At 34.6% G+C, this 27212-nt stretch overlaps 2 protein-coding genes and 1 long non-coding RNA gene across 3 annotated transcripts in view; 1 reads left to right on the top strand and 2 right to left on the bottom strand.

The window, feature by feature from the left end:
- LOC140698068 (uncharacterized) overlaps window positions 1–27212 on the top strand; it is a 218045-nt gene that overhangs the window by 96067 nt on the left and 94766 nt on the right. The gene's annotated exons all lie outside the window — the stretch shown is intronic.
- On the bottom strand, window positions 1518–2444 carry LOC102544417 (olfactory receptor 5K1-like). The gene has a single exon (XM_015242520.3). It carries the CDS (start codon window positions 2442–2444, stop codon window positions 1518–1520), a length of 927 nt encoding a protein of 308 aa, XP_015098006.3.
- LOC102537401 (olfactory receptor 5H2-like) lies at window positions 20313–21263 on the bottom strand. The gene has a single exon (XM_006208066.1). The coding sequence runs from the start codon at window positions 21240–21242 to the stop codon at window positions 20313–20315; it is 930 nt and encodes a 309-aa protein (XP_006208128.1). The 5' UTR covers window positions 21243–21263.

Here is a 27212-nt window from a genome sequence, read left to right on the forward strand (position 1 = left end):
GACTCCTTAGAGTGGAGTTTAAGATTCTCAGTAACCTGATCCCCTTCTAACATTTTTTACCATATTCACCAACAGCTCTCACTGATAGTTTTGTCAACTTTCTGACTCTGTCCCATGGGTCACCTACGTCATCCCCCACTCCCAGTGCCACACTCTTTTCCATAAATGTTGACTCTGGTCATGCCCGTTATTGTTTTTCTCCAAATATCAGAAAATTGTCCCCATTTTTAAGGCACAGTTTACTTCTGATGCTCTTAAGACTGAATATCCCAGGCTACAAGGATCTCCACTTTCTGAACTCCCAAGGATGTGGGGAAAATGCAGTATTATTTCAAATTCTGGCTTAATCCAGATGACCTGGACAAACTTGGGCAAAGTCCTCAATATTTTAAAGAATGAGATTTTTACTGAGGAAAAGCATAAAAAATCATGTCTAACTATTTAATAGTTAATATATATGAAAGGTTTAGCCTAGTGCCTAACAGACAATAGGTTTTCAGTAAATTATTTTTTCCTTTCTTAATTGCACATGTAGGATCAATAAATATTTTTGTTTATATATGTGTAATTTGCAATATTTTCTGCCTCATTTATGTTTGAACAACATCTCCAGCTTTTTGTTTGTGCTATGCTTATATCAATACTTTTCATTGAAATCAATCTATGTTAGTGGTATTCCTAATAACAAGGAGTTCAAGTACTAATACCAGAGAGAAAAAAAACCTTTTATTTAACTAAAATCTTCAGGAATTACACTGTCATATATGCTGGACTACCAAACAAAAGAAACTACATGAAAATATCCAATATATAGGAATGTCAGTATAAGTAGCAGCATGTTCAACTACAGATTAATAAATCACCAATTACTCAGATACTCTGTTTTAGAGGACTTGATAGAAAATTAACTAACAATAAAGAAGAAAGTGTTGTTGATTAGCAGTTATGTATTGTGCATGAATTCATATTCAAATATAATCTCTTAAATTCAAAATTGAGATTCAAATAGAAATATATAGTTTACTTCTGTCATATGGTGTTGCTCAAGAAGGGATTAATTTTTGAGAACCTGTGATATAGAAGAATTTGTTAGATTATGCCTTCAGATTGCAGAAATTTGCCAACAATATTAAGTGGAGGCAACCTGTGTTTATATGACTTCTATTCCTAGGGTTTGTTGGATTTGCTGAAAATTGTTAACTCATTGTACTCTGAAATGAATAGTAAAGGGTAGAACTGTAGAACTAATTACACTGTGACACAATTTTTGACATCAAGAATAATTATTTAGTTCACCCCTAATGAAACGTAGTAACTTAGATTTTGAAATATGTTTTAGCAGAATAACTCCTTTTTGAACTTGTTTATCTGACTCATACACCACTCATGTGTTAATAATTTATTACTTTATGTATAAAGTTACGATTTTCTACTTTCTCACTATTCCTTGGTTTTGAAAAGAGTTTTAATCAAATCAAAATCAGTTGTCCACATAGCATGATAATTGTTTCAGAACATTATAACATCTTCATAATTTTTTTCATAGCATTTATTACTTCCTTATTTCTTAGACTGTAAATAAAGGGGTTCAATAAAGGAATCACTAAAGTATAAAAAATAGCAACAGGTATATCTTTATCATCTTCATTAACTGAATTTGGTCGAATGTACATGAAGAGAAGCGAACCATAGAATATTGAGACAGAGAGAAAGTGGGATGCACAAGTAGATAAAGCTTTCCTTCTTCCTTCTTTGGATTTCATTTTGAAAATCGTGTAAAGAATGAAAAGGTAAGAGATTACTACTATGACAATAGTTAAGATTTGAATTGACCCTCCAAAGATAAATATCATTAATTCATTGATATAAGGGTCAACACAGGAGAGTCTGTATAATGGAAGAACATCACAAAAAAAGTGATTGATTTGATGGGGCCCACAGAATGTTAACCTAAATAGAAGGCCTATATGAATCATGGAATGCATGTTTCCAGCTATGTAGGCCCCTGTTGTCATCTGAATGCAGAGTTTCTTTGACATCATGGTGTGGTACTGCAGTGGGTTACATATAGCCACAAAACGATCATAGGCCATTGCTGCCAGGAGAAAGGAATCTGCGCTTTCAGCAAGACAGAGAAAGTAAAATTGTGCCATGCATTCATAGAGGGAAATCATTCTGTCCTTAGAAAAGAAATTCTGTAACATCTTGGGAGTAATGGCACAGGAACAGCAGGAATCCATCAAAGCGAGGTTACCAAGAAAGATGTACATTGGTGTGTGAAGACGACTTTCCATAAATATCAATGCCACCAGGCCAAGATTCCCCACCATAGTGATCAGATAGATGGCAAGGAACACCAGAAACAGAAGAGTCTTCAGCTCTGGGTGATCTGTGAATCCTGTGAGGATAAACTCTGTTGTCAAGGAGTGGTTATCCTCTGTCATCTCTACTTTGTCTGTTGAGATAACAATTATGGAGATAAAAGATTCTAATTTAGAACGTGTACATAATTTTATCTTCAAATTTTTCTTTTTACAACAAGGAGAGGAACTTTCTCTTTAGCCTCTCCTACTGTCTCTTTGATACAAACACACATACTCTAGGGCACATTTGCTCCCCTAACATGTCAGCCTCTATGACTTCAAATCTGAAACTCAGGAATCATGAGACTGTTTTGATAATTCCAGGGAGGATGCTTATGGTGGAAAAGTTTGTCTATATGAATTTATATAAGCATAGTGTCCAAATTTAGGGTACCCACATTTGGTTCAGTATTCTTAAATAAGTTCAGTGTCAGTATTTATATTAAAGATTTTTAAAAATAAATTTAAAATCATTTTTTTCTTTATATACATGTTTTTTTCATTGAGCAAAAGGTTTTCATATACTCTCCCAGTGGAGGACCTGTTTGAAGAAATGCATACAATAGATATGTTAAAGTTGTATCTTAGGAATTGCTTGAAGATCAGTAAGATTAAGGAGAGGGCTATTCAGTTTTAAAAACAGTAATCCTGGATAGCTGAGGAATTACATATCCACTGATTATCAAGTCTTTTATTCCTTTTCCCAGTGTCATACCCATTTCCATAAACACTGACTCTATCTGTGATTATTTCTGTTGATTTTGCCCATATATCTAAATCATTTCCTCCTTTATATAAAACATAATTTATAAATAATGAAAATTTTAAAAATTTAACTAAATGCCCCAGACTACACTGATCGCCATTTTCTCTACTTTCAAGCATGTTGCATACTCAACACAACCTAGAACTCCTTATGTATAATCCACATTTCTTTTATATATGTGAATAGACAATTTCTTTATTAAATTATTAGCACATTGAGGTTAACTACTGACTTATACTCCTTATAACAGCTGTACAGTGCTGTGGGGAAAAAGCAGTATTGATTCCAGTTCTGCCTCCACTCCAGTGAGCTAGGATGTGTGAACTTGTTTCCAGTGTCCAATCAATGACTCTTCTTTTTTTTAAATTGAAGTATAGTCAGTTACAATGTGTCAATTTCTGGTGTACAGCATTAATGTCTCAGTCATACACATATATACATGTGTTCATTTTCATAATTTTTTTCATTAAACGTTATTACAAGATATTGAATATAGTTCCCAGTACTATACAGAAGGAATTTATTTTTAATCTATTTTTATATATAGTGGTTAACCTTTGCAAATCTCAAACTCCCTGAGTTATCCCTTCCCAAGCCCTTTCCCCGAGTAACCATAAAGTTATTTACTATGTCTGCTAGTCTGTTTCTGTTTTGTAGATGAGTTTATTAGTGTCCTCTTTTTTCTTTTTTTTTTTTTTAGATTCCACATATGAGTGATATCATATGGTATGACCTCTTTGGTGGTCCTACCAATGATCCTGTTGACCTCTTCTAAAAATTGAGTCTGTTAATTTTGAAGAAGAGGCTGCAGAGAAAATTATTCAAACTTATCATTTAAAAATTAAGGATCAATATCCAGAATATGTAAGGAACTCATACAACTCAATAGTAAAAGTACAATCTGATTTTAAAATGGGCAGAAGAACTAAGACATTTTTCCAAAAGACATTCAGATGGTCAACAGGTACATGAAAAGATGTTCAACATCACTAATCATTAGGAAAATGAAAATCAAACCACAGTGAGACATTATCTCACATCCATCAGCATGCCTGTCATCAAGAAGGTAAGAAATAACAAGCATTGGCAAAGATATGGAGAAAAGGGAGCTGTTGTGCACTGTTGGTGGGAATGTAAATTGGTTCAGCCACTAAGGATAATACTGAGGCTCCTCAAAAAATTAAAAATAAAACATATGATCCCTCAGTTACTCTTCTGGGTATATACTCAAAGGAAAAAAACAAGTTATTAAAGGGATATCTGCATTCTGCTGTTTATTGCAAAATTACCCAAAATAGGTGAGATACAGAGACACAAAGTGCCTGTCATAGTATGAATAAATTAATAAACTATGGAATACACACACACACACACACACACACACACACACACAGTTGAATATTATTCAGCCAAGAGAATGATATCCTGCTATTTGTAACAACATAGATGGAACTTGAGGACATTATGCTAAGTGAAATAAGTCAGATTGAGAAAGACAGATATTGTATGATGTAACTTACATGTGGATCTAAAAAGGCCAAATTCATTAAAACAGTAAAATGGTGGTTACCAGGGGATAAGGAGTGAGAGAATAGGAGTTAAGTTGTTTAACAAACTTGAAATTAATGGATAAATAAGTCTTGGAATCTAATGCACAGTATAGTGAAAGTAGACAAAAATATTTTTTATAATCATTAAAACTGCTAAGAGACTAGATCTTAATTATTTCCACCATAAAGAGGAAATGACAATTATGTGATGCGATAGGGTGCTAATTAATGTTATGGTGACAATGGTATTACCATAAACAAATGTATCAAATCAACATGTGATATATGTTAAACTTACACAGTGTTTTATGATAAATAATACTGTGTATATATATTTAATCAAAAAATAGGTTTCCTTTTTTCATCTACTTATTTATTTTAATGGAGGTACTGAGGATTGAACCCTGGACCTTGTGCATGCTAAACATGCATTCTACCACTGAACTATATCCTCCCAAAATAGGTTTTTTGTTTGTTTGTTTTATACTTCTTTCATCTGAGTTGACTCTTCTACTATTTTTCTGATTCTAAGAAAATTACAAGATTTTCTGAAGTATATCTCAGTAGATTAAAAGCTAATAATAAAAGTAAGCTTGCCTTTATACTTTAGTTTTTCAAACACTCAGAAGGAGATAAAACTCTTTAAATGTTAATACAATTTTTGAAAATTAACTTTGTTTTCCTTTGAAAGGCCAATCTCTACAATTATTTAGTGATCCACTAGGACTATATATAAATCATATAAATCTATGGTCATATAATCATATAAATCTATGATCAAAATAGTTTTATTTTTCCATAATCAAAACATCAAGGTAAAGGCCCCAAATGAAAAATTTATTTATTTGTTTTAAAATACTAAAAATAAGTCATTTAATTATTCAGCTAAATCAGAAAAATGTTCAGTGTAAATGCTTAAATTATTGAACAAAGTTACTTTGTGTCCTTACCTATTTTGAAGTTCCACCTTAATCAAAAAAGTCCAGCATGAATTGCAGTTTGAATCTCATCCTAGTTTCCCATAGCCTTTGGTTCTGAAAAGAGCTAGAAAGATAACTTGAGTAGTTGAACTCTAACAGCAACAAAATGATGCTTAGTAATTCAGATGAATACATATTAATGGACTGTAATATTAAAAGTAAAAATAAATTAGAATACTTCCCTTACCTAGATTCCACTGAAAAATATTTTGTCGCCATTTATGTTTGCTTCATGGTCTTAGGTCTCATAGAATTTCAGAATGTAAACTTTGGTCTCTAAGACATTTGGGATTAAAAGAAGGAAAATCTAGGAGACTACTAATAGGCCAGAGTCAATAATTATGTTCCTTACAATGTGCAGTTAAAATTTTCCATCAAATCCTAAGGGATTTCCCAGCACTGATATCCATGTATTTCTGTGGGGAGAGTCAATCCCCTGCACATATAAAGATGCCCTGTGAGACAACAAGGTTAAAGCAAATCACCTTCACTAAGGTCACTAAGGTCAGGTTATTTGATGATCACCTTGCTGATTATTATGTATCCGACCTCATTTTAAAATTCTGTTTACTTTTGCATAAATTTAAAATGAGCAAAAAACAGTCTCATGTTAACTTGGCCTTTTACTGGAGGAATTAATATAGTTTATGAAAGATAATTAGAATTTTTAGAAGAGACTCAAAAGTGTGGTAGATTCAGCCAGGGTCACCAGCTTTACTCTGTGAGTTGAGTTTGTCCCAATATCCTGCAAAAACCTCATTGGAAACTCTGATATTATTATTTATTACCACATATGAATTACTGAGATGGTTCTCCTTTCTTTTTAGTTTACCCCAGCTGCCTTTATATTTTTTACTCTGTTTTTTTCCCCTTTCATTCCACTGATCACCTTCAATATGCTATGTTTCATTTGTTAGTACATTTATAATCAGTCACTCCTTCCCTCCCAACCACCATTAGCATTTGGCTTAAGAGGGACGGGATTTCTCTATTATGTTCATTCATATGTTTCTAACACCCTGAATAATATGTCACACTTTATAGTACTCAACAAATATGTGTTCAATTAGTGAAAAAAATTATACTTCCCTGCTCAAGAATTTGAAATAGTCATTAGTTTTCAAACAAATCCATTTTCCTTATTTTGCTTTCCAGATGCTCCACAGTCTGTCTGTGTCTTACCTATCAGTCACCTTGCTTTCTTCCTCTCACTTCAAGGCATGTGGCCGTATGCATCCATTCACTGTTCCTCTGTGCACCTGCTTTATTAATTTGCTCATGTTTCCCTCACTGGAAACAACTTCTTCTCACTGTCTTTCCTCTCAGTACTACTCATTCTTGATCTCCAGTCAGACCTCCTCCATGATGACTGTCCTAAGTCCTTTAAATTAAGTTGACTTTTCCTGATCTGCATGATACTTACCTGTTTTTGTAATGCATTTGCCACTTTTTCAAGTGTGACTTGTATGTGTCTTGATTGTAAACATCTTGACTAAATATACTTAAGTCACCATATCACTGACTATGTCATATATATTTTGGGCCCTTGTCAACAAACTGAGCTATATCTTTAGTGTGTGCTTTTTTGATTTTTAAAATTTCAGTTCTGTTTAACCTTAAGTGATTGCAATAGACAGGGTATTAGAAAAGAGAATTGTTAGAGTGAGCATAGGATGTGAGCGTGGGGAGTAAGACCTTCGCAGGTTCTAAAAATGCTTCTGATAAGAAGCTCATAATCTAGTGAATAGAAAGGCACATTGCTAACTAGCAGGTAATTCAAGATGTGATATACAAAAGTATAAGAGTATAAGTATGTTATACAAAAATATGGTGAAAGAAGTGAGTGGTGACCTGGTAGAAAAAAAGAAAGATTTCTAAATGGAAGTGTCATTTCAGATGAACTTTTTAGGTACATGAGGACTTCATAAGCAAAGCATATGAAGAATTAGTATGAGGGAATCACATGATAAAAGCCTGGAAGCTTGGAATAACAAGACCTGAATTGTATTCAGGTGATCCATAGGCATTCATTGGTACTCCCTTGCATAAATTTGATGGTAAATAGACAAATGTAACAACCAGGACTGAAAAGGGCATAGTGATTAAAGGCTCAGATCCCTGGAGATCTGAATTCTGGATCATCCTCCCATGTTACTCTCCTAGTGCAACAGAGGTATTAGACAAAGGTGAAAGGAGTCAAGAAGAGAAAGATGGATATTAGTGTGACTCTGAGACTAACTGCAACAGTTGAAACCACAGGTGTCTAATTAACTATCTTGTAAGGTTCTCCAGGAAAAGAGCAAGACCCAAATCCTGGCTTTCCCAGAACTTATAAGAAATAAGAAGCTCTGAACAGTATAATAGGTGGCCAATAATGGGTCTGTGGTTTACAGCCTAGATCCTACCTATTTCCACAGCAGTAAGAGTGCTAATGACTCCTCTCTTCTGAGTCCCTTTCTAGGAAATAGTCTTAGCCGAAGATAAATGTCTTATGAAGGTCAAATTCCTTACTTGAGGCATCCAATGACTGTTTTACGGAAGATATACATTCCAGGCCCCTGACTTAAGGTGTGGAAACTTTGAAGGAACATCCCAAACCTCTTTTTCTCCATGGGTTGGCTAAGGTCTTTGTTATGACTAAATTCAATATCCTTTAATCAATCTTACGTCTTTCATTTCTCCAATAAGTATTGAGCCTAAGGACATTCCCCAACAAGCTTCTTACATGCACATCTCCATCTCAGAGTCTGTTTCTTGGATATCTCAAATTAAACAAGTTGCTACAGAACAACAACAAAAAATCACAAGGTCAGATGGCACAATTAACCTTACCTCTCAAAGATGAACTATTAAAGAAGTAGTATATTGTACCAACAGAGCAGAGTGCTCCAAAACTAGTAACTTAGTAACCTGTAGTGTATCCTTACCCCTGCTAGATAATCTATCATTACCGATCCAGAGAAAAAATAGTCATTTCAAAATAAACAGAAAAATTACAGGCTACATCCCCACAAAACCAATATAAGGAGAAAACTAAAAATATGAATAGAATGTTTCATTTGATAAAGTTCTTTCCAGAAAAACAACAGCAAGAAAGAAAAAAATTCTTACAGTTTCTCAGCCTGCACTCTTGTAGATATGGAAAAATACCTTTTATCAAAAATTCTAAAACCAAAACAGAGATGGAGAAAAAGAAATACATAAGATGATAACTGACTAAATGTAGAAAAGATTTGGAGAAAAAGACATGATCATTTTGGAAATTAAAATTAAATTATAAGGTTCTCAAGAGGTAAGGGATTCTATTATCTGTGAAAGGGCCATTGAAGAGAAGAAAGGAAATGATTAAAAGAATGAAAGTGACACATTTAAAGGGGTAGAAAGAATTAAGAGTTATGATACTGTAAAAATTAGCAGACTGCTACACAAACATAGAATTGTAGTCCTTGAAAAAGAAAAAATAATGGAACAGAAATTATAATCTAAGTAAAAATTGGGGAAAACGAGAAAATGTTAACATACATTTTGAAACATAATTGTGATAATTGACCCAGAAAAGTGAACTTCAAGATATATGCTAGTAAAACTATTAGACTTCAAGTTAAAGAAAATTATCTGCACTTCTTCACTTACAAAGAAAAGAAATCAGATTGGCATCTCAACAGCAATGTATAAAACAAGATAACTGTAGATCAGCATTCTCGATAAACTTAAGGAAAAGAATATGGGCCTAGAATTTTATATCTAGTTAAGCTACACTTTCTAATTAATAATATAAAAATAATCAGGGAAATAGGAAATTACTGTGAGAATGCAAAGTAGTAATTACTAGGCAAGACCCAGTGGTGGGCAAAACTTCAAGAAGAAACAACATATTTTATAGTCTCCCCAAAACTGGATGGTGTTAATATATTTCCAGATTCTCTGATTCTACCCCCTCCAGGAGACATAGCACAGTACCTCTTCCCTTGAGTGTAGCCTGGACTTAGTGACTTGTTTCTAATAAATGGAGTATGAACAGGAATAAATAGTTAATTTTACAGTGGAGAAACCTAGCAGATTCCACCTTAGTGTGTTCAAGATTAACATCATTAGTAATAAGTTATGTTGCTATCATGTACCCCCAATATGATAGAATGAAAAGGACTTCTCACTTCTGTGATATTCTTCCTCCAAGTCCATAACACAAGTCTAATCATGAGACCAGACAAACCAAAATTTAGGGATATTCTACAAAATATTTTATGAGTCCTCCAGTATTTTTGAGATCATGAAAGACAAGGAAACACAGAGGAACTGTCACATTGGAGGAAACCAAGGAGACATGAAAACTAAATGCAAATTGGCATCCTTAATTAAATCCTGGAACAGAAAAATGACATTAGCGGAAAAACTGTTAAAATCCAGAATAAAATGTATAATTAACATCTTAGCTTTGATATATGTGGCATGATTACTTAAGATGTAACATTAGTGGAAGTTGGGTGAAATGTACCAGAGAACTCTCTGGATTTTTTTTTTAACTCCTTTGGAAATCAGAAATTATTACAAAATAAAATGTTAACACATTTTTTAAAAAATCAGCAGAGGAGAAGAGAAAGCTAAAGTAAATAAGCTTATTGACTGCTACATAAATTCTAGTCATAGTCAAGTAATATTGTTGAATGCTAACAAACCAAAGGTAGCATGATAAATTCAGAAAAGTGGGGATTGAATATGTAATAAAAGTATTAACATAAAGGTAATATTACAGTACTAACAAAAATACCTTCCATCCAAAATGCAAAAAGAAATAGAAAAAGCAAGGAAAACAAGCCATGCAAAAATGAAACAAAGATTGTATAATACAGTTGGTTGGTAAATATTAGAGAAAATAATATGCAAGAATTTGGACCAATCAGAAATTAATGTAAATGGAATTAATTCACCAATTACAATGAGATTTTCATATTGCTCAAAAAGGAAAAGTCAGCTTTACAATCTGGATAAGAGATACAGCTACAACAAAGTCATTCCGAAAGGCTACAAATAAATGTGTAGATAGAGCTGTGTCAGATAAAGTATAGGAAATAACCTAAAAACCCATTCCTAGAGACCATTTCAGTAAACACACAGCTAAGTGCTACATGACTGTTACAAAAAAAGAGAGGGATATCACTACATATAGATATGGTGTGATTTCCAGGTCATTGTAAGTAAAGGGAAAAAAAACCTCAATGCATATTTCGTATGTATGTCTGTGTGTATGTGTGTGTGTATGTGCATATGTGTATGCTACCATTTGAGTAAGAAGGAAGAGGAGATTAGATTGTGTAGATATGCATGCATGTTTGTGTGTTTTCTTATTTTTTTAAAGAAAAAGAAGAAATATAGATCAGAAACTAGTTAACATTATTGCTTATGGGGCCTCTTCAGAAAAATGTCTAATTCCCATTTTGAGGCAGGAAATCCACAAGTTTAGTCTAGACATGTTGTACATGAGAGCATGAGATCTATCAGAGACTACTGTAGTCATATCAGAAAGACTCAGGACCATCTTGAAGTTTTTGACTGAGTTTCTATTAGCCAAAGATGAGACAATTTTGGTATCAAAATGAATAGTAAGTATAATGGATTTAAGCTGATGAAACATATTAAAATCTATTAGTTTAGAATGATCATTTTTAATATGTTGAAGATCTTCATAGCATATTAGGGAAACAATCTATTCTGACAACTAGTAATAAGATTTCTTCATTCTGATTTTTCTATGTAAATTGTATCTATTATGTTCTCTCAGGTTGTCTTATTGATGAAGTAAAGCTTTGAGTCTTTAAATTGAAAGAAAGTAAAAAGAAAAGAGAGAGATAGATACAGGGAGAGAGGACAGGGGAGGGTGGAGAGGAAGGAGAGAGGAGTGGGAAGGCAGGGCAGGAAAGGGAAGAAATTGGAAGAGAACTAGATGAGAGGAGGGAAGAAATAGGAAAGGGAAAATAAGGGAAGGAAAGGAAAGAAAAAAGAAAAGATAACTAAGCAGGCAAGGAAGAAAGAAAAAAGAATCCACATCATATAGAAAAATGAATGAAAGGAAAAAGCCAAAGATATTCATTCTGCAACTTTATACAGCCATTGATAAATAAAATGTCTAAAAATTTCTGAAAAGAAAATAAAGGAATGTGAATCAGTATGACAATGAAATTTCTCAGAAGCAACACTGCTTGCTAGAATATAAAGGAAGAATGCCTTTAATGATCAGAAGAAAAATTATTTCAAATCCAGAATTCTGTAGAAGCCAAACTACTCGTCATGTGTGAAGAAAGAACAAAGGTCATTTGCAACACGTCTGGATTCCCAGTCTTTATTGCCAACAAGATTATCAGGATTTCCTAGTGAAATGGAGAGAAATATAGAGAGTTTGGAAGCAGAGTATCCAACATAAGGAGTCGGCAAAGGGATGTCTCAGCAGGACAGCTGAGCACTGGGCCTAGAGAGCAGCCTCTCCAGACAGGAGCACCAGGAGGAAGTCTCTAGGATTAAAAAAAAATTATTTAATAGAGTAGAGTTTTTAAGGAATATATTTGATAGACACATGATGGATCTAATAGAGCAAATGGGAAATAAAGTTTTTTGTAACATTTAAAAAAATCCCACAAAGTCATCAGGAAGGAAGTATAATCTTAGTGCACTAGTTGCTCAGCAATGAAAAGTATTTGCAGGACCCTAATAAAGCCTAATGATTAAATTATCAAATATTGTGATTACCATCAAGAATGAGATAAATGGGGAGGTGTGAAATACATATATATGTAGATGCATACATTAATAACATAGCAGGAAGTTGATTAATATGTCTACAATTGATACTATAAAAGAGAAATAGCTAAAAATAATTAGAAAGTGGTTATATCTGATATGCATAGGTTATGGTGGGCAAAGGATTATAATTTTTGAATGCACTTTTGGTAACATTTTTTAAATTGGTTTATGAATAAAAATTTAAAAGACATAAACAGACCAGTAGCAGGGAGACCAGTGTGAAGCCATTGACATTATTCAGGTAAGAGATGTTAAACAACATAGACTTGTGTGAAGATAGTGTAAATGGAGAGATTTGGACACATTACAGATATATTTCAGAGACAGAGTTACAGATCTTGTGAAAGAGTGGATCTCAAGAGAGAAGATGGAGGATTACTCCTAATTTTATCCTTGCCCAATGGTTGGAGGATGCTACTATCAAGATGGAGAAGACCAGGAATACCCACATTTCTGTTGCTTTTTGATCACATTAAATTTGAGATGTCTTTGGGAAATTCAAAGAACTATATCCTGTGTGGCAATTAGACATGTAAGTCTGGAGATTAGGGGAGATGACAGAGCTGGAAATATTCATTCATGTAGATGATAGTAAAAACTATAAAAATAGATGGAGCCACATAAAAAAAGAATAGAAAGAATAGAATAAAGAATCTTACAGCTGAACCTTATCGAATCCTAACATTAAACTGCGTAGAGGCAAAAGGGTCTTCCCCAATCATAGTACATACTACTACTTAATTTAATTACTTTTTTTAAATCTCTCTTTTCTACTAGAATATAAGTGTAGAGACTGGAACTGTCATTTTCTTTTTATCTTATTGAAATATAGTTGATTTACAATATTAGTTTCAAGTGTACAGCATAGTGGTTCAATATTTTTATAGATTATACTCCATTTAAAGTTGTTATAAAATAATAGACATACTCCCTTTGCTGTACAATATATCCTTGTTGCACATTTATTTTATACTGAGTGGCATATCTCTCTTAATCCCACACCCCTGTCTTGTCTCTTCCCTCCTCCCTCGCCCCGCTGGTAATCACTAGTTTGTTCTCTGTATCTGTTAGTCTGTTTCTGTTTTGTTATGTTTATTCATTTGTTTTATTTTTTTAATTCCACATATAAATGATAACATATGGGTATTTGTCTTTCTCTTTCTGAGTTATTTCACTAAGCATAATGCCCTTTAGGTCCATCTATGTTATTGAAAGTAACAGAATTTCATTGTTTTTTATGGCTGAGTAGTATTACATTGTAAATGTATACACATTTCTTTATCCAGTCATCTGTTGATGAACAATTAGATTGCTTCCATATCTTGGCTATTGTACATAATGATGCTATGACCATTAGGGTGCAGATATCTTTTCAAATTAGTGTTATTATTTTCTTTGGATATGTATCCAGGAATGGAATTGGTGAATCACATGGTATTTCTAATTTTAGTTTTTTGTGGAATCCCCGTTCTGATTTCCATAGTGGCTGTACCAATTTACATTTCCACCAACATTGTACTTGGGTTCCCTTTATTCTGCAGCCTTGCCAACATTTGTTATTTGTGGTCTTTTTTTAAATTGACATATAGTTGATTTACAATGTTGTATTAGTTTCTGGTGAAGAGCATAATGATTCAGTCATACAGATATATGCACATATTCTTTTTCATATTCTTTTTTACTATAGGTTATCATAAGATATTGAATACAGTTCCTGGTGCTGTATGGTAGGACCTTTTTATTTTATATATAGTAGTTTGTATCTGCTAATCCCAAACTCCTAATTTAGCCTTCCCCTACCCTTTCTCCTTTGGTAACTGCAAGTTTTTTTCTATTTCTGTGACTCTCTTTCTGTTTTATAAATAAGTTCATTTGGGTCATTTATTTAGATTCCACATAAAAGTGATATGTGATATTTATCTTTCTCTGTCTGATTTACTTCACTTAGTATGATAACCTCTAGGTCCATTCATGTTGCTGCAAATGACATTATTTCATTCTTTTTTATGGCTGAGTAGTGTTCCACTGTGTGTGTGTGTGTGTGTGTGTGTGTGTGTGTATTTTTGAGTTTAAAGTAATTTTATTCTGTTTTTCACACCCTCAAAATACCACCTGAAAAAAGTAACCTACAAAACAGTGCACACTGCTCCCTTTAAAGCAATGGATGGGTGATACACTACAAAACAATCTTTGGAATCATACGGAAATGTTACTCTGAATCTCATTTGTCATCATCCATATATATATAATAAAGTTGTTTTATAATATTTATAAAAGTCATATGTCCATGGACATTTAGGTTGTTTCCATGTCTTGGCAATTGTAAACAGTGCTGCTGTGAACATTGGAGACATATATCTTTTCAACTTGGAGTTTTCTCTGGATACATACCCAGGAATGTAATTGCTGGATCATATGATAGCTCTATTTTTAATTAAAAAATTTTTTTTTATTATTGTATTATTTTATTTTGGCAAGGAGGGGAGATAATTAGGTTTATTTGCTTTTAATGGAGGTACTGGGGATTGAATCCAAGATCTCATGCATGCTAAGCATGTGCTCTACCACTTGAGCCATACCCTCCTCCCTCTAGTTTTAATTTTTTAAGGAACCTCCATACTGTTTTCCATAGTGGCTGCACCAGATTACGTTCCCACAAACACTGTAGGAGTGTTTCTTTCTCCACACCCTCTCTAGCTTTTATCATTTGTGGACTTTTTAATGATGGTCATTCTGACTGATGTGTGGTGATATCTCATTGTAGTTTTGATTTGCATTCCTCTAATTAGTGATACTGAGCATCTTTTCATGTGCCTATTGGCCATTCGCGTGTCTTCATTGGAGAAATGTCTGTTTAGGTGTTCTGCCCATTTCTTGACTGGATTGTTTGTTTTTTAATGGATTGTGTGAGCTATTTGTATATATCTAGAAGTTAAGCCCTTGTCAGTCGCATTGCTTGCAAATACTTTCTCCCAGTCCGTCAGTTGTCTTTTTGTTTTGTTTATGGTTTCCTTTGCTGTGCAAAAGCTTACAAGTTTAATTAAGTCCCATTTGTTAATTTTTGCTTTTATTTCTATTGCCTGACCTAGGAGAATATTGCTAAAATTTATATCAGAAAATGTTTTGCCTATGTTCTCCTCTGGGAGATTTATGGTGTCCTGTCTTAAGTTTAAGTCTTTTAGCCATTTTGAGTTTATTTTTGTGTATGGTGTGAGGGAGTGTTCTAACTTCATTGATTCACATGCAACTGTGCAGTTTTCCGAACACTACTTGCTGAAGAAACTGTCGTTTCTCCATTGTATATTCTTGCCTTCTTTATCAAAGATTAATTGACCGTAGTTGTGTGGGTTTATTTCTGGGCTCTCTATTCTGTGCCATTGATCCATATGTCTGTTTTTTGTGCCAATATCACACTGTTCTGATTACTGTACTTTGTAGTATTGTCTGAAGTCTGGAAGGGATATGCCTCCAGCATTGTTCATTTTTTTCAGTATTGCTTTGGCAATTCTGGGTCTTTTGTGATTCCATATAAATTTTGGATTATTTGTTCTATTTCTATGAAGAATGTCCTGTGTAATTTGATAGGGACACATTGAATCTGCAGATAGCTTTGGGTAGTATGGCTATTTTAACAATATTAATTCATTTAATCCAAGAGGATGGGATATCTTTCTATTTCTTAAAATTATCATTAATTTCTTTATCAGTGTTGTATAGTTGTGGTCTTTTTGATGACAGACATTCTGACAAGTTCAAGGAGAGATCTCATTGTGGTTTCAATTTGCATTTCACTGATGATTAGTAATATTGAGCATCTTTTCGTATGCCTGTTGGACATCTGTATGTCTTCCTTTGGGAAAAAATGTCTATTCAGGTCTTCTGCCCATTTTTTCAGTGGGTTGTTTTTTCTTTTGATGTTGAGTTGTACCAGCTGCTTATATACTTTGTATATTAACCCCTTATTGGTCATATTACTTGCAAATATTTTCTCCCATTCCATAGATTGTCCTTTCTTTTTGTTGTTGGTTTCCTTTGTTCTGCAAAAGCTTTTAAGTTTAATTATGTTCCATTTGTTTGTTTTTGCTTTTGTTTCCTTTGCCTTAGGAGACAGACCCAAAACATATTTGTATGACTTAGGTCAAAGAATGCTCTGCCTATGTTATCTTCTAGGAGTTTTATGGTGTCTGGTCTTACATTTAGGTGTTTAATCTATTTTGAGTTTGTCTTTGAATATGATGTGAGAAAATGTTCTAATTTCATTTTTTTCCATGTAGCAGTCCAGTTTTCCCAGCAACATACTGAAGTGATCATTCATGAAGAAATGGAACATGGACTTCCATTAACTACTGCCAGCTCTTGGCTGCAGCCATTGATGAGTTTTCAGTCTGCCAGGAGCAAAGATAACATTAAGTCCCTCATATAGTATCATTCAGTGCTGTGATCAGCCATCTACCTAGTAGCAGGTTGATGACATTGGACAGTTTCCATCATAGAAGGGATGTGTTTTGTTCTTACTGGAATAGATATTTATTCTAGATAGAGATTTGCCTTTCATGAAGTCAATGCTTCTGTCAAAGCAATCATCCTTTTGCTTATCAGAATTTCTAATCCACTGTCATAGTATTCCACACAGCATTGCTTCTCATCAAGGCATTCACTCCACAGCCAAAGAAGTGTAGCAATAGGCCTATGATTTGTAGGATTCACTAGTCTTAACCTGTTCCCCACCATTCTGAGGCAACTTATTTTATTGAATGGAGGAAAACCTTCTTGTAGACTCATTTACAGAAGAACTAAGTGGAAATATTTTGCGGAGTTAGGGCAGCATTCTCCAGAGGGCTTTCTATTTTCTGAATCAGCATTTAATGTAGGCTATATTTTCTCCCATAGCCAGGTTTCACAGATCCAGTAATCAAGAGGTGGAAATGGGAGTGTTATCACTCACTATTACCCCTATAAGCCCACTGGCATAATTTTTGCTTATATTCCTTGATCTTATGCTTTGATGACCTAGAGATCTTAGATCCTGAGAGAGAAATACTTCCATCAGAACACAGAATGATGATTCTGTTGAGCTGGAAGTTAAAACTGCCACTGGACCACTTTGGGCTCCTCATTACTCTGAATCATCAGGCAAAGAAGGGAGTTGCTGTGTTGGCTGGGATGATTGATCCTGACAACCAAGGAGAAATTGGAATACTACAGTACCATGTAGGGAAGGATCAGCATATCTAAAATGCAGATTACTTTGGCTCTGTCTTAGTGGTGCTATTCTTCCCTATGATTAAGGTCAATGGCAAACTTTAATAAACAAGTTGGCCAGGAGTTCTAATGATCCAGATTATTTGGGAATGAAGATTTGTGTCACCCCACCAGGTAAATAACAGTAACTAGCTGAAGTGCTTCCTAAAGGCAATGGGGACATGACTGGTAGGGGAAGAACACAGTTATATATACCATGTGATCAGTTACAGATTTGAGGACAGTAATGTCATATTTCTTCTTACTTTGGTAAGAATACCTTTTGTGTGTGTGTTTATGTATGTGTGTGTGCACGTGTGTGTGTGTATACAGCTAATATATTTGTTTTCCTTCCAGTATTCCTTTTCTTATCACGTAAAGTAAGATGTATAGACTCTATATCATTGTAATTAAGCATTGTTAATTTGACATCATAGTATTAAGCTACCAGATATCAAGGAGAAGACTAAACATCACTCAGGCATTTTACCTCCTCCTCTGGTGAAAGGTTTAGTGCATTTTTTGTTGAACATAGCATAGTTGTATTATGTTAGGCAGAATTGTGATCTTGTTGTCTTTATTTGGAGATTAAATATGGATGAGGAATTATATATAGGTGCCAAGTTGACAGCAGGTAGACTTGTGATGATTCATTTTATGTGTCAGCTTTTCTGGGACACGCAACATCCAGATATCTTGAAAAGTATTATTTATGCGTGTATCTGTTAGGATGTTTCCAGAAGTTACTAGCATGGAATTGGTGGACTGAGTAAAGCAAATGTCTCTCCCCAGTGTGGGTGGGCATCATCTGATATGCTGAGGAACTGAATTTAACAAAATAGGCAGTGGATGGTTGAATTTCCTCTCTGCTTAACTCATAGACATTGCTCTTTTTCTTCCTTTGATGATCTTGGTTCTTAAGATTTCAGGCTCTTGCAGAAATCTATACCATTAGTTCTACTGTCTCAAGCCTTTGAACTGTGAATAGTTACTGCCCTGGGTCTAGACCTCTTTGCAGAGGGCAGATTCTCAGCCTCTATAATTGTATGTGCCAATACTGTATAATAAAAACATTTATATGATATATATTTATATGTATGTAATATTTGTTCTGTTAACCTGGACAACCCTATACTAATACAAATACAGTTCGTTTAGCAAGTTTCTTGCTTCATATTGAAAATTAGACTGAAATACCATGATGCTACTGTTAGCCATTTTCCTCAAATAAGTCTCATTTAGAAGGTGTCTTCTCAGAAGTAAAAATCACGTTATTATAGCATTGAGAATGCCTAGTGTATGATTTGATCCGAGTACAGTTTACATAGAATAAACTGGCAGCTATGTTTGAATAGTAAGAGAGAATCGGTGAAGTGGAGGGGATAAGTAACTTGAGTTTTGCAAATCACAGAAGTGGGTAGTTATGAAGGTGAGGATGAAGGTGAGGATTTCAGTGGTATCAGTAAGAATATACACAGAATCATTGGTAAGAGGAGGAGAAGGAGTAGACCTGAAGATGAATTACTCATTATTCTTAGAATATAGTGTGATGAAAATGAACATTTAAAGACTTTGGGGCACAAACATTCAAACTCTTCTTACATTTTTATGTCCTTCCCAGCCACCCACTGAGCATTATGATGTCATATCATCTCAATGTTATTTGAACTTTTATACTGTGCATTTAATGCTTCTCTTGTCAACAACACATTCCAATAACTATTGTATATTACTGTTTTTTATTTATCTTTACTTTTTTAATTCTAGAAAGATTGACCATTTTCTTCCTATTCTGCCATACTTTTCTTTTTTTCTTATGCCTATCCAAATTATGCCTCTATCCAAATTAAATCATCTATCTAATCTGTTAACTTTCTGAATTAGTGAAGTTTTTCAGATTGACCTACAAATACAGACACAGTGAGAAAGGACCTCAGAAGGCGTTGTAGATAGTGAAAGGCACCTTGCGTCTTTGCCTTTCTCTAAGAAGCACACTAAGCTAAGAGCATCTATTATACTGTAGCACTGTCTTCACTCCATTACCTCTCATGCTATTTTTTTCATTGTTTTCAAATTTCTATTTATTTCTCTGTGATATGAGAGTTGATCACCACAAGAAATGAATTTATAATGTCTCAAATAAAGTGGAATGTAAGACCTTTTGATGGCAGGCAGAATTCTGGGGATTTGCTTCTGTTCACTCAAACACAAACCTACCTCCACTGTGGAGTTAAATGTGATATGAGTCTCTAGGCTGTACACCTGTGTAGGTATAAAATACATCATAATAAAGTCCTGTTCGGAAGAACTGCACTATTATAGTACTTGATGAATTTATAAAGCCACATTGAAGAACATGCAAGAATGTGAAATATTTTCATTTTTGTTTTCTGTTTTAATTATTTTAGTATTATATAAACACTTAATTCAAATTCCTTATTTGTTATTGAATAAAATAGAGACTTTAAGGAATTTGTTAGACACTAGCATCTTAAGTCATTAAAATAATAAGACAATTATAAATGCAAAGAACTTTGAGCACTAATCAATACAGAGCAACATCTAATCTACAAAATTTTGTGTTTTACTAAAAAAAGAACACCTATTAGTATGTCAACTAAACATTTCTCTTTAACATTTTTGTTAATGAATCTAAGACCTTCTTATTTCTCAGGCTGTAGATGATTGGATTTAACAAAGGAATTATGACAGTGTAAAACAGAGAGTCCATCATGTCTTGATCATCTGCTTGTGTGGAGCCAGGGCGCACATACATGAAAAGAAGAGGCCCATAATATAAAGAGACAGATAAGAGGTGGGCTCCACAGGTGGAGAAGGCCTTCCTTATACCTTGTAGAGACTTCTTTTTTAAAATTGTAAAGAGAACCAGTGTATAAGAAATAAGAACAATCAGAATGGTAAACACCTGAATTGAACCAGAGAAAATGAAAACTATCAGAATATTAATAGAAGGGTCAGTACAAGAAATCTTAAACAATGGCATGATGTCACAGTAAAAGTGATGTATTATGTTATAATTACAGAAGGTTAATCTGAATAAAAAACCAATATGAATAAAGGCATGAAGAACACCACCTACAAATGATAAGATTAACAGCCGCATACATAGTCTATTAGTCATAATCATTGGATAAAGTAAAGGGTTGCATATGGCCACATAGCGATCATAAGCCATACTTGCCAGGAGAAAACATTCCGTGGTTGCACTGACTGTAAAGGAAAAAAATTGGACCATGCATTCAGAGAGGGATATCATCTTATTCTTGGTGAAAGTGTTGACCAGCATCTTGGGGGTCACTATGGATGATATTGAAGTATCCACAAAAGCCAAACTCCCAAGGAATAAGTACATGGGGATGTGAAGTTGAGAGTCATTCCAGATGAGAGCAATAAGACCAAGGTTGCCCACGATGGTGATGAGGTATATGACCAGGAACACCAGGAACAGGGGGATTTGCCACTCCTGCTGGTATGAGAATCCTGTGAGAACAAACTCTGTCAGCAATGTTGCATTTTCCTTTTCCATATCCTCACTAGATCTCCTCTGAAATAAAATGCAATAAATGTAAAAAGAATATTCATTATGGATTTATGAATTGAGAACTTGGAGAATGGAGTCAAAATAAATTATACTTCTGGAGTCAAAATAACTTATACTTCTATCAGAATGCCCTTTTAATCTCACAAAATAGTACTATAATAAACTTGTTGGGACTTGAAGAAATGCTGATAAATATAATTTCAGTTCAAATAAGATGCAGAAATTCATAGATTCATGTATGAAAGACATTCTAACCATTTTCAAAATTTGTGGAGATTCGATAGAATGTGGTAGGGAAATTCTGAGTCTGGGACATGGATTATTAGTCAAGAGAATAGATGTTTAAAGGATCTGGATTATAAAATGAACTGGATGCATGCAAAGAATCTTGAACTCTTTTCCTCAGGTAACAGATATGTACTGAAAAATTTCAAGACAGGGAGAGGCATTGGAAAGTATCTTAAATTAATTTTTTGTTAGGGCAAAAAATAGGTGTCATGGAGGGGAAATAGGAAGTCAGGGATACTATTCAGGAAATGTTGCTATTGCCCAATGGTTTTCAAACCAGACTACACATCAGAATTGTTTGTGAAGCTTTTTGTGTAAAATATACATTGTGAGATATTACTGTAGAAATTAATTCAGTGGGTCAAGATTGAGTTCTAGGAATCTGTACTTTAAAAAAATGCTCCACAGGTGATTCAAATGCATGTGGAGTGCCTAGTTCATTAGTGATATAACTTTGGAAGTTGTGAGAAGGATGGAAATATAGATGCAAAAAAATTCAAAATGTGGAGTCCCTAAGACTTGGTGGAAGGGGTGATCAGTGAAGGAGAGAGAGGCCACCTGGTGACTGGGTAGATAGGTTACCCAAAAGGGAAACTGAAAAGACCCCAATTCTTGTCTTACTTGAAAGATAAGATTTACAGATGGGAGACAGAAAGTGTTGTACAGCAAAAACATTTTAAAAGATTTATTTAGAAAAAGAAGAGTACACGTCCAAGAACAGGAGGTGGGTTTATTCAAGGGACAATCACAGTGGTTTTTATCTCTCCTTTGTCTTACACCCTCACTTAGAGGTGGTCTTTTGATTGATTGATGGCTTTTGTTCCTGGAATGCTTAGTTATGTTTAGTCCCTTTACGCATGTCCTTACCCGTGGTATACATAGAAAAACCCATGGGCAGGGTTGGGGGGTGGCTAAACTACAAAGTTAACTGTAATGCAATGGATGTTGGGTCGTGTCCAGTTAAATCCTTTCCACAACTGCACAGTCATGGCTGTTGGGTCTTAACTGGTTTCTTGCTGACACTCATTTAGAAGAAGTAAAGTCCCTTTATGCTGGAGGTGGGTGTTAACACCATCTTCTGGACCATCCTCCCTCTCCTCCACCTATCTGCCTAGTGCCCTCACTTATCTAACTACCTAACCATGGTCATCAAAAAGTGAGATCAAGAACTCAGATGCAGTAGCCAGTTTTTGCAGAGAGCATTCTCTGAACATTCGGATGAGATGTACTCAGTAGTATAAGTCAACTATAGCTTAGTAGAAATAATGTCTTAGGAGTTACTGGGGTAGCTGAAGGTATATGTATTGATATCCATTAAAGAGTCTGCACAAAATAAAGAAAAGAAGGATATGGAAAGAAACTTGAAGTTACATTAGAGAGGTTACACAGTGGGTACACTGCATATATTAGATAACCAACATCTCATCCTCTTTTCTCCCATACACTCTTGGTGGCTGGTAGAGGTTATCATTCATTCAACAAGCCAAAAGAGCTAGAAACTGACTTCCCATTCCTCTTACACCTGAAGTGAGGGGATTTGACCTAGATTTGGCAAATCAAATCCACTCAACCTACATTTAGAATATGGAGAAAGAGGGAGAAAAAGGTACAGGGACAAAAGAGAATATCGGTTGCAAAGACAGCAATACCAGGACTCCAGCAAACGCATCCTGCATCCATGACCATGGCATTGTGAGTGTGAGCTGGCATTCCAAATTCAGCAGTAGCAAGAGCAGGTTTCATTGAGCTGGTGTTAGGACATGATTTTGGCTGCTGATTGTCTCCTTTGCTTCCTTGTGTTCCTGACCATTTTTTTTTCACCAGATTTCTTTAATCTCTCCTGCATTTCTATGTGAGAGCCAATTTCCATTCAATTAACTCATTTCCTGTGACAATCAAGAAGCCTGGCTCACAACAAAAAAGGACTAGGGAGAGACCAAGAAAGGATACCGAGCAGAGAGGTGGGAGGAAACTGGGAAGTTAAGTGTTGTGAACTTAAATAGAGAAAAGATATTCAAGAAGAACAAAGTGAAGGACATGTTAAATGTCAAAATAAATGATCAGATTTCACTGAGTGTGGAAATTAAGAGATTTTTAGTGACTTTAGTGAGAGCAGCTTGCATTTGGTGATTGAGTTGAGGCCAGACAATAAGGAGAAGTGAAAGAGGAACAAGTAGACGGAATGATACAGAGTACTCCAAGAAATGTGAAGAACCATTGGCATTTTTCTGCTTCTCATATACACATGTAGGGTTTTTTTTCCCCTCTAGAACATTTTAAGGAAAGTTTTCAAAAGAGAGGAGAGTAAGGAACTGAGAGGAGAAAGGGAACAGGAAAAGTGGGAAGGCATATGTATTGGTGAAAATAAAAACGGCAGAGAGGTGAGTAACAGATGGAAAATAACAAAGACGTAGGTGGGTTAATGTTGGGAAAACAAGCCAAAGAAGACCTGAGAGAAACTATCTGGGAAAGGCTGAACAGAAAATACAGATATGCCCTGCTTTTCAGAAGTTCGCTGAACCGCCACTTCACTTTTATGAAAGAACTACTTAGCACCTGTTTTCACTAATCAAAAGAGATCCAAAGAGAATTTTTGCTACTACTGAAAAAAAAAAAAAGGGTAAAACAGCTGTCAGCATTCCTTTTGCAAGAAGCGGTTATAGAAGGATCGCACCAATATTCCCTCATACCACCACCTCCCACACCTCCCCACCCCCCACACTCCTCAACCCCTGGCAGCCAGAGTGCTCCGCCAAGCTCCTTCCCTGGAAACTACATTTAGCATCTCAGCATCAAGCCACAATAGCTCTGAACTGTGTCTGTTTGTATCTGTGCTTTATCTCGATTTATTCTGAGCATCTCTTAGGAAAAGTAGCTTCTTCTCTTTATGCCATTTCAGCTTTTAAAAGGTTTCATAAGAACACCCTACTTTCAGATAGTGGGGGAAATCTATAAAGGGAAAGGCTTAGAGACTTAGGGGTGAATGTTTGTCTTAACTCTGGTGTTCCCAAAGGTCAGTCCTAAGAATCTTTTTTTTTTTAAGTCAAAGTTTATTTTCCTATGGAATTTGTGTATGAAAAAGAGACTTCAATTTTAAATTTTATAAATTGTGTGTTGCCCGTAAATATATTGGCTCTGCCTAAAGTTCTTTCAATATTTAAAACTTGCTTTCTCTTTGCTGTTATGTTAGAGTAATTAGAACTGAACTTCTCTAGAAATCCTGTTCGTTTAACTTCAGACCACTTCCTTCTCCACCAGTTGTCAATTTCTTTAGTTTTGGGGGGAAACAAAAACTGAGCCAAAATTAGATCTTGAGTATAGGCAATATAAATAATGAACATCAATAATTCCCGTTGTTAATTCAATTTTTATATAGAATTGCCTTCCTTCCCTGCAATCACTAAATAATTGAAAATTCTCAAATCTAATTTGTGTGTGGATATTTATTTATAAATGCTGGCAAGCATAGTAGGGAAACATTTTCTACATATATCCTATATATAAATAAAATATATATTATATAAATATATATAAAGTACTCAATGATTTATATGTATATATCTTTTTTTCATTTATATTCCATAGTGCATATATATTTCTATGCTATATGTACAAAATACTCAATAAAGTTATTCTCAGAAGTGGGTGAAAAAACAGAAATTAATATTTAAATAATTTGCCTTAAAAGTTTTAATCAGTGTTTAATTAATCAGAGTGAGTCTTTTTGTCAGAATCATCAAAATGATTTCTTATATAAGAATCATATGAAATGAAACATTAAACCCAGTTTTAAACTATTTAACCTCTGGTTCACCAAAATTCACCTCATAAAATTGTTAGAGATAGGTTAACAAAATAATAAAACATTGTTAAAGGGAACAATTCTGTCTTAAGCTATTTTACATATATGAATTTTAGTCACAAAAGTAAAAGACACAATTAATTCACTATTTTTTTCCATTTCCACTTGGCTATTTTGACATCTTATGTGCCCAATCTAAAATTACTGTAAATTAAGCAGTATTTTAAATTTTTTATATAAAGAATAATGAATATTATGCAAATCATTTATCTCTTACCCATATCTTATGAGAAATTGTGGATATCCTTTCAATACAGTAGGCTTTCTAGAGTAGAAAAATCTACGATAGTACAGGAAATGACAATAACACAAGTAGCAATTCTTTGCATACTGATTTTGGAGGCTTTACTTTTCAAGCTAAGGAAGTTATTATTTATATTAATTTCTTTTGAATAGAATAGTCAACCAATTATACAACTCCGTGCTTTTACCAGAAGAAGGGGTGAAGTACCAAAATTCCCCTGATAGAGCCCAAGGATTCCCTTTAGGACAAAGCTAATCTTTTCTACTGGGCATTGTGAACCTGGACATGTGTGAGGAAATCCAGATTATTCCACCAGGCATTATAAACTCTGAAATCATAAAAATCGATCATTTTAGACCTTTCCAGTTTTAACAGTAGAAATTGCACTTTATGCCACTACTTTCAACCATAGATGACACTTCTGATATGTTTATGAAAATTCAGTTCATGTGTAAATTTTGATGCTCAGCTTAGTATGGTCTTGTCTGAGCTAATCACACTTGATTTTAATGAGGCCAGAGTTCTAGAACCCCTTCAGGAGCCAATCCCAAGAAAGTTGTCCTCATGCGAACTGTAAATCACATTCCATACCTATACCTAGCTCCACACATTAGTGGAGAAGTCTGATGAGAAATCTTACTAAGCAAAGGTCAAGGGGAGAAGCAAAGGTAAAACAGAACAAAGGGCCACAGTGGGAGGTGGCCTACATCAGTGCTTCTCAAACTTTAATGTCTATGAATCTCCTGGAGAGCTTGTTAAAATGAAGATTTCGTTTCAGTAGGTCTGTGAGGGGCCGAAGGGTCTTCATCTCTAGCAAGGTGACTGTTGCCTATGGACAGGTGTCTTCCACAGGGCCACAGGGTCTTCCTCACTGGAGGGACTATCAGAGTATCAGAGAGCCTACATATTTGGAGAAGCACAACATGATAAATGTAGCTTGCAAACAGAGAAGCAAGGAGGAGTCATATGCGGTTAGAGAGGCCAGCATATGTGGGAGACTATGTCAGGACTTTGTTCTTTACCCCAGCCTAAAGGAAAACTATTGAGGGATTTTGAACAGAGTGGTAATGTGTCCAAATTTGCTTTTTTGTGCATTAACAGATAAAATTATCCATGAACATTCATAAAATAAACCTTAATTTACTTGTGATATTTGGATTTGAAATCTATAAAGTTTTTTAAAAAAAGATAAAGAATAACCTCTGAAATGTGACTGGCAACCTAGGGAGAAAAAAGGGCATATTGTTTGATAGCTTCATTAATCCCTTTCCTGCTTCCTTAGAATCTTGTTTGTGAAAGGGAGAGAAATGGAGAAGAAGTAACATAGATAAAAGAGAATTCACTGTGAAAACTCTACAGAAGGATTGAATAAGTACAGGATGTGCAGAGGGAGCTTTAACATAACAAAAACTTGACTTAAGTTTACTGTCCCCTTCAATTTTGAGTAATTATCTTCCAGGTTTTGTGTTGTCTGTCTATAAGTACAAAGGTGTGTATTGCTGCTTCTGGCATGGATTGCCCTTTCAATTTCAGTTATTTTAATAGGTGGGTTGTGGTATCT

This window comes from Vicugna pacos, chromosome 1, assembly GCF_048564905.1.
Source record: "Vicugna pacos chromosome 1, VicPac4, whole genome shotgun sequence".
Classification (NCBI taxonomy): Eukaryota; Metazoa; Chordata; class Mammalia; order Artiodactyla; family Camelidae; genus Vicugna; species Vicugna pacos.